Source organism: Symphalangus syndactylus, chromosome 16 (assembly GCF_028878055.3).
Source record: "Symphalangus syndactylus isolate Jambi chromosome 16, NHGRI_mSymSyn1-v2.1_pri, whole genome shotgun sequence".
NCBI classification, from domain to species: Eukaryota; Metazoa; Chordata; class Mammalia; order Primates; family Hylobatidae; genus Symphalangus; species Symphalangus syndactylus.
In genome coordinates, this window is record NC_072438.2 from 67219187 (window position 1) to 67233460 (window position 14274).

At 42.1% G+C, this 14274-nt stretch overlaps 1 protein-coding gene across 4 annotated transcripts in view; it reads right to left on the reverse strand.

The window, feature by feature from the left end:
- The window catches only part of WDR70 (WD repeat domain 70), a 394244-nt gene that overhangs the window by 290797 nt on the left and 89173 nt on the right, over positions 1–14274 (reverse strand). For all 4 annotated transcript variants that reach the window (XM_055246343.2, XM_055246344.2, XM_055246345.2 and 1 more), the window contains one exon: positions 10404–10557. In XM_055246343.2, coding sequence (XP_055102318.1) covers positions 10404–10557 — 154 coding nt within the window. The remainder of the gene's footprint in view (positions 1–10403; positions 10558–14274) is intronic.

Consider the following 14274-nt stretch of genomic DNA (forward strand, 5'->3'; position numbering starts at 1 on the left):
AAGTTTCTATTAGATAAAATTTCTGTAAATATTTAGAAAATGGAAAGAAATAAAATGTACTTCAAATCATTCAATTTGTTAGTTATATCTATTATTAAAACCTTAAGTTAACAGTTTTCTTTTGCTTAAGAAAACAAAAATAAAACCAGAACAGTTATTTTAATAAAAATTAAATATTTTAAGTTCTTAAGAGAAAGTATTCACCAGTAAAAAGACATGACTAATATATTTCATCTCCAAATAATAAGTGCCATTTTTTTGGAATGGCTGGGTATCAGAATGACTACACGTACTATTCAAAAATAAATAAAACATTTGAAAAGTCTTCTAACTTCCATGACTAAGATCCACTAATGGAGATATCTCCCACTAAAATGTCCAAGCATTCTGAGGTATCCTGAACCTGCTTTCTCCACCTTAGTCATGTAATTTAAAAATAAATGGCAGAGAATTGCTTTCATGTTGAAAAGAAAAAGAGTTGAAGACAATCCTGGAGAAAGGCACTTAACAATGTCAGCTCTAGATGAATTGATAAAAGAAAGCTTATGGGGGACTTCAAGATGGCTAACTAGAAGCACCAGACACTCACCTCCTCTACAAAGAAAAGCTTAATGAGTAGATAATCACACTTCAAATGTAGCATCAAAGAGAGAATGTTGGAATTCAGCAGAGAGGTGACAGGCACTGAAGAGGAAAGCAAGGCACAGAGCCCAGCCAGGACCAGCTGGGAGCCCTAAGGGGCTCCTCAGTGTGGGCAAAAGGTGAATAAAAGATTCCCAACATCCAGATTCTCCCTGTAGATACCTGCAATCCTAGCCATAGCACAGTCCCTTAACCCTGACAAGCTGAGACTGGTACAAACAAGCTTCTAAAGAGGAAGCTCACAATAGGTTCCACACACACCTGGAAACCCAAGCACCTGTAGCACGGCACGAATTTGAGGGCCCAGACCCCACCATTCTGTTTTCTGTTCTGGGGCCAAACAGTACCTGCATCTCCACATCCCTGGAGGCCCAATGACATCCCCTCATACCCACTGGAAGGATTGTAGCACATGACACCAATAGGGCCCAGCAGAGCAGCAACATCCCCAGCACTCTAGATCACACAGCATCCAGTACACTGAAGAAAAGACAACACAGAGCTGTGTGGATGCTGCCTCTAGGACAAAGGGAGCCAAAGTGCACACTCCCTAGAGCCCAGACCCACCTGCCTCAGGTCACTGCCACTGAGAGTAACCTTGCCCACCCAACCCCAGCAGCAAAGCCCCAGCACACCTGCACATGCCCTGAGGGCAGGCTCTCCCTGCCTGCTGCTGCAGCCAGGGACCAGAGCCTAAGAATCACCTGCCTGGGGCAGGTACCACAGACAGCAACTCGGCTACCCACAACAGCAGGACTGTCGTACACGTGCCTTGAGGACAGGCTCACCCTAGCCAATGCAGCCAATGCCACAGGGGATAGGGGAAGTGGAGACAAAGCATGTGCTCCCCAGAGACTGAGATGTATCTGCCTGGGATGGCTACCACTGGCATCAATCTCCCTCACCACCACCCCCACCACCATCGTCATTGAGCCTTCCCCTTAGCAGAGCTGTTCATTTCCACATGCCCTGAGGATAGACTCTCCCTGCCTACTACTGCTGCTGCAACCACCACCCAAGGACACTACCCAGGACATGGGGATCACCCTGCCCTGCCCAACACAGCCTGCATCTCTGCACAACATCAGAGGCCTTAAGGACAGGCTCACAAGGCCTGGCACCAGCAACCCCAGTGCTCTCTATCACACTGCCCAGGGGCCTGTGGACTCTCCTGCACCATCAGTCACCTCAGGCACATGCACATAAAGACACCAAACAGCCCCAGAATGCCTGCCGCACCCTAGCACGCCATCTGAAGGCCTAGGAATTGCCCCCGTCCCACCTACCACAGCCTATACCCATTTGGACCATCAGGGGGACTTGATAACAGCCCCAAAATGCCTGACACTGTCACCCCGAGTGCCCTACCACACCACCCTAGACCTGACAATGTCACCCCAACCAAGTGCCCTACCACACCACCCTACCACATAGCCTAGGATTGATGTGCCCCACTGGTCACTCCAAGCAGGAGTGTGTACTACCAGACGGCCTAATAACAGGCCCAGAAAATCTACTGCCGGTGCCTAAGCATGCCATCTAAAGGCCTGGGGGTTCACCCTGCCCAGTCTACCACTGCTTATATCTATCTACACCTCCTAGGGGCTGGAGGACAAGGTTGCTCAGCCTGCCACCACCACCAAACCTGGCACCCAGCTATGTGTACCACCTGGGGGTCTGAAGACCAGGCTGCCCAGTCTGTCACAGCCACCACTAACATCAGTGTGTGCTACCTGGAAGCCCATGTGTTGCCCTGCCACTATACTGCCGTCACCAACACCATGCACAATGCTTGGGGGCCCGAGGACTGGCCCACCCACTCAACTCACCACTGCCACTACTGGCACCTGAAAAAGCCACCTGGAGGCCCAAATATCAGCCTGTCTGAACCTACTAACACCAGTGCCCATGTACTGTGTGCAAGGGCCCAAGAACAGGGACATTCAGCCCACCATTGCCACCACTGAGGCCAGAAGACTGGCCCACCTGGCATTGCTACACGTAATAAATCCTCACCACAGCCTCCACTAACAAATTCACCTAAGCCTCTGAGGAAAACACAGACACCACTGACAGGGTTTAAAGCCAAAGAAGTCATATGGAGACTACACTACTACACACATCCAGAATCAATGCTGAAGTGCCCTACCTAACCAACACCATAGATACATCTATAGGAAAAAGTATTCCTCTATAAAAGCCAATCTAAAAAACTGGAAGAAGTAACTGTTACACGAGTTGCACAAATAACAATGTAAGAACACAAGAAACACAAAAAAGCAAGGAAAAGTGACACCTCCAAGGGAACAAAATAATTCTCCACCAACAGATTCCAGTGAAAAGAAAATATGAAATGTCTGAAAAAAATTAGAAATCGTAGTGTAAAAGAAGCTCAGTGATATACAAGAGAACACAGGTAAACAGTACAAAGAAACTAGAGAAACAATTCGGGATATGAATGAGAATTCACCAAAGATAAATAAATTATAAAAACAAAATCTTAGAATAATTCAATAAATGAAATAAAAATTACAATTGAAAGCTTCAATAAGAGACTAGATCAAGCACAAGAAGGAATTTCAGAACTTGAAGACATGTCTTTCCAAACAGCCCAGTTAAACAAACAAACAAAAAAAAGTAAAGAACAAAAAAGAATAAAGAAAGCCTACATAATATATGGGGACACCATAAAGCAACCAAATATCTGAATTTTGGGTGTTCCAGGAGGTGAAGAGATCAATGGCATAGAAAACCTATTTAATAAAATAATCGTTGAAAACTCTTCAAGTCTAACAGGAGACTAAGACATACAGATACAAGAAGGTAGGAGATTCCCATATAGATACAACCCAAAAAGGTCTTTTTAGTGGCACATTATAGTCAGATGGTCAAAAGTCAAAGACAAAAAGGAAATTCTAATAACAGCAAAAAAAAAAAAAGTCTAGTCACATATAAGATCACACCCATCAGACTTAACAGTAGATTCCTCAGCACAAACCTTATAGGCCAGAAGAGAATGAAATGATATTGTCAAAGTGCTGAAAGGAAAAAAAAAAAAAAATGCCACCCAAGACTAGTACACTCAGCAGTTATAATGAAGGAGAAATAAAGTCTTTCTCAGGCAAACAAAAGCAGGGAATTCATCACCACTAGGCCAGGCCTACAAGAAATGTTTAAAGGAGTCCTATACCTGGAGGCAAAAGAGTAACAACTATGGGCTGGGTGCGGTGGCTCACACCTGTAATCCCAGCACTATGGGAGGCCTAGGCAGGCAGATCACGAGGTCAGGAGTTTGAGACCAGCCTGGCCAACATGGTGAAACCCCGTCTCTACTAAAAATACAAAAATTAGCCGGGAGTGGTGGTACGCACCTGTAGTCCCAGCTACTCAGGAGGCTGAGGCAGGGGAATCACTTGAACCCGGGAGGAGGAGATTGCAGTGAGCTGAGATTGCACCACTGCACTCCAGCCTGGTGACAGAACCAGACACCCTCTCAAAAAAAAAAATATATATATATATATATTTAAATATTTATATATACAGACACATACAGACACATATATAAAATGATATAAAGAATAGAGATACAAATTTAATAATATAATAATTTAACAATATAATTTGGAGGGCCTGTTTATATATGAAGTATATAATATTTTATCATGATAGATTAGATATATTATTAATAAATTGCTTCCTTTAACACCCTATTCATTGAATTTTCCAGTAAACCACAATTACTAATTACTCCCGGGATCAGAAAAGAGGTGAAAAAGATTTTATAACAGTATCCTATACTTTTTATAACAGTATCCTTTACTTTTAAGTAAAATAGTAGTTGAATTACCAAAACCCATCACTCAAGCCAATGACTACAATTAAGATATCAGTAACATTTCCTAGATAAATGAACAGTCAATGAATTATATCTGCATCTGGGAAATGGAGAAAGTACATATAAGCCATGATTTTGAAGTCAAAAGACAGAGAATATTTGGCAAGGAGGAGTGAGTTATAGTATGTAATTATAACATGTAGCAGTTTTTTGTATGCTGGTAATTAATTTTAATTTCCTACATTTTTATGTAGATTTCTGCTATTCTTGTCCTACTTTCCTAATCATCTTTCTATATGGATGGCTACATAACTCTGAGAATGCCAAAAGAGACAGACACAGAACCAATTGGATTCCTTTCTTCTTGAAGCTTCTGTACAGCAAAAGAAACTATCAACAGAGTGAACAGACAACCTACAGAATGGGAGAAAAATTTTGCAAACAATGCATGTGACAAAGATCTAATGTCCAACACTGATAAGGAACTTAAACAAATTTACAAGAAAAAAAATCTCATTAGAAAGTGGGCAAAGAACATAAACAGACATTTCAAAAGAAGACACACATGCGGCCAACAAGCATATGAAAAAAAGCTCACTATCACTGATCATTAGAGAAATGCAAATCAAAACCACAATGGCATACCATCTCACACCAGTCCGAATGGTTATTATTAAAAAGTCAAGGCCGGGCATGGTGGCTCATGCCTATAATCCCAGCACTTTAGGAGGCCAAGGCAGGCGGATCACATGAGGTCAAGAGTTCGAGACCTGCCTGGACAACCTGGCAAAACCCCGTCTCTACTAAAAATACAAAAATTAGCCGAGTGTGGTGGCGGGCGCCTGTAATCCCAGCTACTCAGGATGCTGAGGCAGGAGAATTGCTTGAACCCGGGAGGCAGAGGTTGTAGTGAGCCGAGATCATGCCACTGCACTCTTCAGCTTAGGTGACAGAGCGAGACTCTGTCTCAAAAAAAAAAAATTGTATTTGAATTTTGTTTAAATCGCTAACACATACTGAGCATTCAATAACAAAAGAAAGGACATGAGATTGTGATCCTTATGAGGATTTGAGAGGCACTTCACTAGGGTTCAACATAGGGCGGTCTGAAACATACTATAATAATTTAATCCAATGGATCATCTACAGCACCTAAAAAGATTACAGCAAATTCTCATTATTCGGTGTAGTTATGGTCTAGAAAGTTCCATGAACAAATAAAAAGTTAGGTTTCAGCAAGCTACTGGTCACACTTTTGTAAACTTACCAACACCTACTTTTGTTGCATGTGTGCTTATTTAATATATATTGTTGGCCAGGCACAGTGGCTAACGCCTGTAATCCCAGCACTTTGGGAAGCCAAGGCAGGTGGATCACTTGAGATCTGGAGTTTGAGACCACCCTGGCCAACGTGGTGAAGCCCCGTCTCTACTAAAAATTTAAAAAAAAAAAAGAAATTAGCCAGGCATGGTGGCGCATGCCTGTAGTCTTAGCTACTCAGGAGGCTACAGCAGGGGAATCGCTTGAACCCAGGAGGCAGAGGTTGCAGTGAGCCAAGACTGCACCGCTGCACTCCAGCCTGACCAACAGAGTGAGACTCTATCTCAAAAAATAATAATAATAATTAATTAAATGAATGAATAAATAATATATATTGTTCATTCATTAACATTGAACTCACAGCCAATGGTACTACAGCACTCACACCTGAATGAAGTTTATTTAGTGCATGTATTTTCTCTGTAAGGCACATCACAGACTTCTTGGACTTGTGAATGCTAAGCAGCACTTCAGCACTATGCTTGGGGGTTAATTTAAATGGCAAAACAACCAACAAACAGTACAAAAATAGACCACAAAAAGGATACCTGACTATTGTATGAGAGCTGAAAAAGAAGGCAGAATATCACCCTGTTCAAACTCAAATTCTTTGACACTCTGTGCAAGCACATGACTATGAAAGTGCTATGAGTACTGATTTTGGGGTTACAAAAAATAGTAGGTGAGTTCACAAATACAAAAGCTGAAAACAAGGAGGATCGACTGTATTTTCGTAGACAATCTAATCTCATAGAAGATTTCAATTCAGACAAAAATCATGAGAATTACTGTATTAGAAAAGGGCACTAGATAAGGGGAAAAGAGTAAAAATCAGAATTAAAACAAAGGTTCAAAATTCTGCATCAACCATATCCAGTTACACTTTAATATGCTTGTGGCAGACTACATTATTGTTCCCAACTCATCACCCCTCCCTATATCTACAACCTTTCCCCAAGACAATGCAGTTCCTCCTGCTAGAGATCAGGTATATTTATCTATACTATCAATGTTAGCCATGGACAAGGTATGTGCTTTGGCTGACTGAATGTTAGTGGACATGATAAAGGAATGGCTTAAAATGTACTTCCAGAACTGGCGTTTCCTTGTGATTCTATCACTGTGACAAAAACACATATTCAGGTAGTCCACTGATCCAAGGGGAACACACACACAGAAAACATACCTAGACTCTATCTGCAGCTTGCAGCCTCACCAAGCCAAGAACAGTCAATTCACAGATATGTTAGCAAAAATAAATGTTTTTTGTACCTTAAGTTTTATATAATTATTAACCTATACTTAACTGATATATAATATACATTAATCTTAAAATATCATTATCCCATTAAAAATATTTAGATTAAAAACTGAGACCACTTTCTTTCCTTTTTTTTTTTTAAAATTAAGAGACAGGGTGTCTCAATGTTTCCCAAGCTGGAGTTCAGTGGCTTGTGGCTATTCACAAGCACGATCATTGCACACTACCTCAAACTCCTGGGATCAAGCAATCCTCCTGCCTCAGCTTTCGAAGTAGCTGGGACTATAAGTGTGTACCACAGCATGTCAGCTCTCTCTCTCCTTCTTGACCTAAAGCCTAGCACAAAATTAGCTAAGTAGAATGTTTCCAAAGATGCCTGCATCAATATCTCCCATCCCACATTTCTGTTTGATTTTCCCATTCACCTATAAAATGGTGGGATCTACCTCCCCTCCTTGCAAATTTGAGCTGGCCCTCTGATCCTGCCTAAGATCTGAAGCCAGATATTAAGGTACTTAATTAATTTCTATGTTTGTCCTCCATGCAACCTAGCAATCAAGCAAGAAGTCAAAACCTACTGATATAGTTTGGATGTGTCCCCACCCAAATCTCACCTTGCATTGTAATAATTCCCACGTGTCAAGGGCAGGGCCAGGTGCAGATAATTGAATCATGGGGATGGTTCCCAGCATACTGTTCTCGTGGTAGTGAATAAGTCTCATGAGATCTGATGGTTTTATAAATGGGAGTTCTCCTGCACATGCTCTCTCCTGCCTGCCGCTATGTGAGACATGCTTTTGCACCTCCTTGCCTTCCACCATGATTGTGAGGCCTCCCCAGCCATGCAGAACTGTGAGTCAATTCAACCTCTTTCCTTTATAAATCACCCAGTCTCAGGCATGTCTTTATTTGCAGTATGAGAACAGACTAATACAATAAGTTGATACCAATAGAGTGGGGTGCTGCTGTAAAGATACCCAAAAATGTGGAAGCAATTTTGGAACTGGGTAACAGGGAGAGGCTGGAACAGTTTGGAAGGCTCAGAAGAGGATAGGAAAATGTGGGAAAGTTTAGAACTTCCTAGAGACTTGTTGAATGGCTTTGACCAAAATGTTAATAGTGATATGGACAATAAGGTCCAGGCGGAGGTGGTCTCAGATGGAGATGAGGAATTTGTTGGGAAATGGAGTAAAGTCACTCTTACTATGCAAAGACACTGGAGGCACTGTGCCCCTGTATTAGAAAAGGGCATAAGATAGGCGGGAAAGAGTGAAAATAAGAATTTTTTTCTAGAGTTCCCTAGAGATCTGTGGAACTTTGAACTTGAGAGAGATGATTTAAGGTATCCAGCAGAAGAAATTTCTAAGCAGCAAAGCATTCGAGAAGAAGCAGAGCATAAAAGTTCAGAAAATTTGTAGCCTGATGATGCAACAGAAAAGAAAAATCTATTTTCTGAGGAGATTGGGTTGTAGAAATTTGCATAAGTAATGAGGAGCCAAATGTTAATCACCAAGACAATGGGGCAAACGTCTCCAGGGCATGTTAGAGACCCTCACAGCAGACCCTCCCATCACAGGCCTGGAGGCTTAGAAGGAAAAAATGGTTTTGTGGGTCCAGAACACCCTGCTGTGTGCAGCCTAGGAACTTGGTGCCCTGCATCCCAGCTGCTCCCACCATAGGTAAAAGGGGCCAAGGTACACCTCAGGCCATGGCTTCAGAGGGTGCAAGTCCCAAGCCTTTCAGGTTCCAGGTGGTGTTAACCCTGTGGATGCACAGAAGTCAAGAATTAAGGTTCAGGAACCTCTGCCTAGATTTCAGAAGATGTATGAAAATGCCTGGAAATCCAGGCAGAAGTTTGCTGCAGGGGTGGGGCCCTCATGAAGAACCTCTGGTAGGGCAGTGTCAAAGGGAAATATGGGGTTGGAGCCCCCACACAGAGTCCCCACTGGGGTACTGCCAAGCAGAGCTGTGAGAAAAGGACCACCATCCTCCAGACCCCAGAATGGTAGATCCACTGACAGCCTGCACTGTGTGCCTGGAAAAGCTGCAGACACTCAATGCAGCCAGAAGGGGTGGCTGTACCCTGCAAAGCCACACGGGCAGGGCTGCCCAAGACCCTGGGAACCCACTTCTTGCATCACCTTGATATGACACATGGAGTCAAAGGAGGTCATTTTGGAGCTTTAAGATTTGCCTGCTGGATTTTGGACTTGTATGGGGCCTGTAGCTCTTTCACTTTGGCCAATTTCTCCCATTTGAAACGAGTGTATTTACCCAATGCCTGTAACCCTGTGTATCTAGAAAGTAACTAACTTGCTTCTGATTTTACAGGCTCATAGGTGGGAGGGACTTGCCTTGTCTCAGATGAGACTTTGGACTATGGACTTTTGAGTTAATGCTGAAATAAGAGTTTGGGGGACTTTGGGGAAGGCATGATTGGTTTTGAAATGTGAGGACATGAGATTTGGGAGGGGCCGGGGCAGAATTATATGGTTTGGCTGTGTCCCCACCCAAATCTCATCTTGAATTGTAACAATTCCCATGTGTCAAGGGTGGGGCCAGGTGGAGATAATTGAATCATGGAGGCAGTTTCCCCCATGCTGTTCTCATGGTAGTGAATAAGTCTCATGAGATCTGATGGTTTTATAAATGGGAGTTCCCCTGCACATGCTCTCTCCTGCCTGCCGCCATGTAAGACAAGACTTTGCACCTCCTTGCCTTCCACCATGATTGTGAGGCCTCTCCAGCCATGCAGAACTGTGAAACAATTAACCTCTTTCCTTTATAAATTATCCAGTCTCAAATAGGTCATTATCAGCAGCATGAGAACAGACTAATACACCTAAGACTACCACACTGTGAAAAGCCCCAAACTAGACATGTGGCAAGAGAAAAAGACAGAGAGACAGAGAGCCAGCAAGAAGGGAAGGGGTGGAGTAGAAGTAAAGAAGAGAGAGATGCCATGGAGAGATGGAAAAGTTTGGAAAAGACCCAAACTAGACATGTGGCAAGAGAAAAAGACAGAGAGACAGAGAGCCAGCAAGAAGGGAAGGGGTGGGGTAGAAGTAAGGAAGAGAGAGATGCCATGGAGAGATGCCATGGAGCAGGACACTGACTGCAAACCATCTGGGCCCATTTTGTATCTTACAGCCATCCTAGTGCTCCAGCTGATACTGTATGAAGCAGAACCACCCAGTCAATCCACACAATTGTGAGAACAAATAAATTGCTATTGTTTTATGACACTAACTTTTGGGGCAAATTATTACATGATAACTCAAATAGTTGTTAATAAATGTATGCTGAATTAATTTAATTCATTAAAACATTCTGTTTAATGCTTACCTTGGTGTTGGCCATGTCCACAATATACTGGTCTCCTTTTATACATTCCATTACTTCAAAACCATCTCTGTCAATCACCTTGGCCTGAGAGCTTCCAGATACAACAAGAATCATGTCTCCTGTGTTACTATACTGTAATGACTTGATCTGATGGCTGTACAAAAAGAAAAGGAAAATTGGTAAGATACTGAGCACAATGTTTATAATTTTATTACATTAAATATTACCAGAAAAAAAATGTTACACAAATGGACAAATTGATAATTCCACAAAATCAGGAACATCAACCTCGAATGGGTTCTAAATACCCACTGGTGGCTGGGCAAGGTAGCTCACACCTATAATCCCAACACTTTGGGAGGCCAAGGCAGATGGATCACCTGAGGTCAGGAGTTCAAAATCGGCCTGACCAACATGGTGAAACCCCGTCTCTAATAAAAATACAAAAAATTAGCCGGGCATGGTGGCGGGCACCTGTAATCCCAGCTACTTTGGAGGCTGAGGCAGGAGAATTGCTTGAACCTGGGAGGCAGAAGTTGCAGTGAGCCAAGATCACGTCATTGCACTCCAGCCTGGGTAACAAGAGCAAAACTCTGTCACCAACAAAAAAAACAAAAACAAAAAAAAAAACCCAACCAACCAACCACTGGCTATTCTGGTAGCTCTCTCTTCCCACTCTCCACTGCAATCTATTAAAATTCTCTCTAATTACCTTATATCTCCAACCCAACCAACTCTCCCTCTTTCAGCTGTTGAATCTTCTGGCTCTTTCTCAGAAGAAACAAGAGCTGCCTCAACTTCCTCTCATTATTGTTATAAACTTATCTTTACCTGAACTTTCTTCCTCCTCTTCTTTCATTACAGTGGTAGAAATGAACCGCTTCCAGCCCATGGCAAATCATACTCATATCCTGGATCTCATCTCTCCCAGTCTCCTCAGGAACTTCTACTGATTATCTTCTCTGTCTCATCCCCTTCACAGCTAAGCTGTTTGAACAAGTTTTCAAGCCTCCTCATCTCCTCCTTTAGTTCTCTAGCACTACAATACCTTTCCACCCTCACCACTCCACTAAAACTGATCTTGATCTTGCCATTGTGGCTGTAGTGAATACAGTGGTGTGCTACTCAGAACTCCCCCTTCAGAAGTGAAGTGCTCATTCTCCCAGCTTCTGGGATTTTGCCTACTGATGGCTAATAACTGAACCCTCAGGAATTTCCCTGAGTTGCAACTCCCTCACCAAAGGTTATACTATTATACTACCCCAAAACAGCCCACATTCAATGACTGGTCAATATGCAGTAAAATAGTCCATTCCTGAAATATCTCAAAGGGGTTATTCTAGCTTCAGATCTCCCTGTGGAACAGTTGTTTCTACTATGGCAACTACATGGCAATTCAATTTCCCTATCTTCCCAATGCTGTTTCCCTTGTACCCTCTCTCACAGGGACTGACCCCAGAAACACTCCGCTATATAAACTTCTGACATGCAAATACAGACATTTCAAAGTGTGTTTTTGGGAAACCTGACCTGGGAGAGTTGATACCAAAAGTGGTCCTATGAAGTTTTGACTCCAAATGAGAATCTGATGCTGTATCAACCACTAACTGGCTAGCAATGAGAAACCCATTACTGGTGGCACACAGTCCCTAACATGCCACAGTAGGGCAACCACAACTGCTGAAACTTTTGTTGGTGAAAGAGAAGCCATGGCAGGTGCAATATTTCAGGCATTTGTGAAGTACAGAGAAGTAATTAAAAGGACTAGGAATTGGATAGCTGTTGCTAGGAGCAGTCGATGCAATGGAAAAAAACAATGAAAGGCTGAGAGTGATAAATCACCAATTAAAGACTATAGTGTGAAAGCCAGATAGTCTCTTTGGCAGCATATAAAGACTGGGTTATTGGTCTCGCTCAGATAAGTGGTATGCAGTCATTGATCTCATGAAGCATGTTTTTCTGCCCCTATTAAGGAGGACTAAAAGCAGCTGACAGTCACATCCAACTAACAACAGCATACACTTACATACCTGAATCAAGACTATTATTAATTTTCCAGCCTTTAGAGTCCCAAGGGATATGGGCAATCCAAAGAAATTCATGTTGATCCATGGTCTAAATATCACATTAACTCAATCAGTTGAGCAAGAAGTAGCACATACACTGATAAGATACAATCTTTCCAGAAAATAAGAGATAAATCCTATAAAAGAACAAAAGATTGAGACAAGGAGATGAGGAGATCTCCTTGTCTCATGTAGACAGACATACGAAAGGGGACAATTATGAAGCTTTTTGTGTCACAAGTTAATCCCAGAAAGCATCAACCTCAAAAGAGGCAATGAACAACCATGCAAAGTGACTTGGCCAGTTTGGCTGTGACTGTTAACACAATAGGCTTGTAAATGAAATAGTCATGGTGGCATGAATAGAAGTTGTAGATGAGCCCAACAGCAACTCTTAACTTGACCTAACTGCTGTTGCTGCTGAAGATCCAACCTGCCAACTATGGTGAGCCCTTCCTTCCAAAATCAATACTAAGCTAATAAATAAGTAAAATATATGAAAAAAATGGTAATAAGTATGTGGGGGAAATAAAGCTAGGAAGGTAAGAAGACAGGGATAAGGGAGGTCAAGAAATAAGTGAGTAGCTAGAATTACAGAATCACTTAAAGTAAAGGCAAAATAAAGATGTTTTCAGAAAAACTAAAACTAACAGAATTTGTCAACAGTCAACTTGCTTTAAAAGAGATACTACACAGAATTCCCCAGGTAGAAAGAAAATGATCCCTAATAAAAGCACAGAGTATGGCACGAAGAATAACAGAAAGGGAGAATATACAAGTAAATGAATGAATAAGTTATGAATACTGACTGCATAAAATAACAATACCACTTGAATGCTTTAAAATGCATACACCAATATGTAAAAGTACAGAGGACCCTTGAACAACAAAGGTTTGAACTGCACGGGTCCACTTTTACACTGATTTTTCTCAACCACATGCAGATCAAAAATACAGTATTCTGCCAGGGACAGTGGCTCTTACTCATAATCCCAGCTATGCAATGAGCTATGATGGCGTCACTACACTCCAGCCTACGTGACAAGAGCAAGACCCAATCTCCTAAAAAAAGAAAAGGCCAGGCACAGTGGCTCACGCCACAGTTTGGGAGGCCAAGGCAGGTGGATCACGAGGTCGAGATCGAGACCATCCTGGCTAACATGGTGAAACTCCATCTCTACTAAAAATACAAAAAATTAGCCAGGTGTGGTGACATGCACCTGTAGTCCCAGCTACTTGGGAGGCTGAGGCAGGAGAACCACTTGATCCCAGGAGGCAGAAGTTGCAGTGAGTCAAGATTGCTCCACTGCACTCCAGCCTGGGTGACAGAGCAAGACTCCGTCTCAGAAAAAAAAAAAAAAAAAAAAGAAGAAGAAAAAAGAAACAATAAAACATTGTAGATAGTATTCACAATAGTATTCACAGGATGTAAAACTTGCATATACAAAAGGCTGGCTTTTCCCATAGGTGGATTTCTCAGGACCAACTGCAGGACTTGAGTATGCACAAATTTGAATATAGACAGGGATCCTTGCCTATACCAAGGGGACAACTATATGTGAAAACAGCTGCAAAATGGCAGGAGGGAGTAAATGTAGTTACGTGTAGTTAATGATCCAAAGTCTTTGTATTGACTGGGAAGTAGTAAAAGTACTAATTTATAATAGACTTTGTTAAGTTGTAATCTTTAACGACTAAAAGAATAGTAAAAGACAATAAACTAACAAGCTAACAGAGAAGAGAAAACATAATATTAAAAATTATTGCAAATCGGGCATGGTGGCTCACACCATAATCCCAGCACT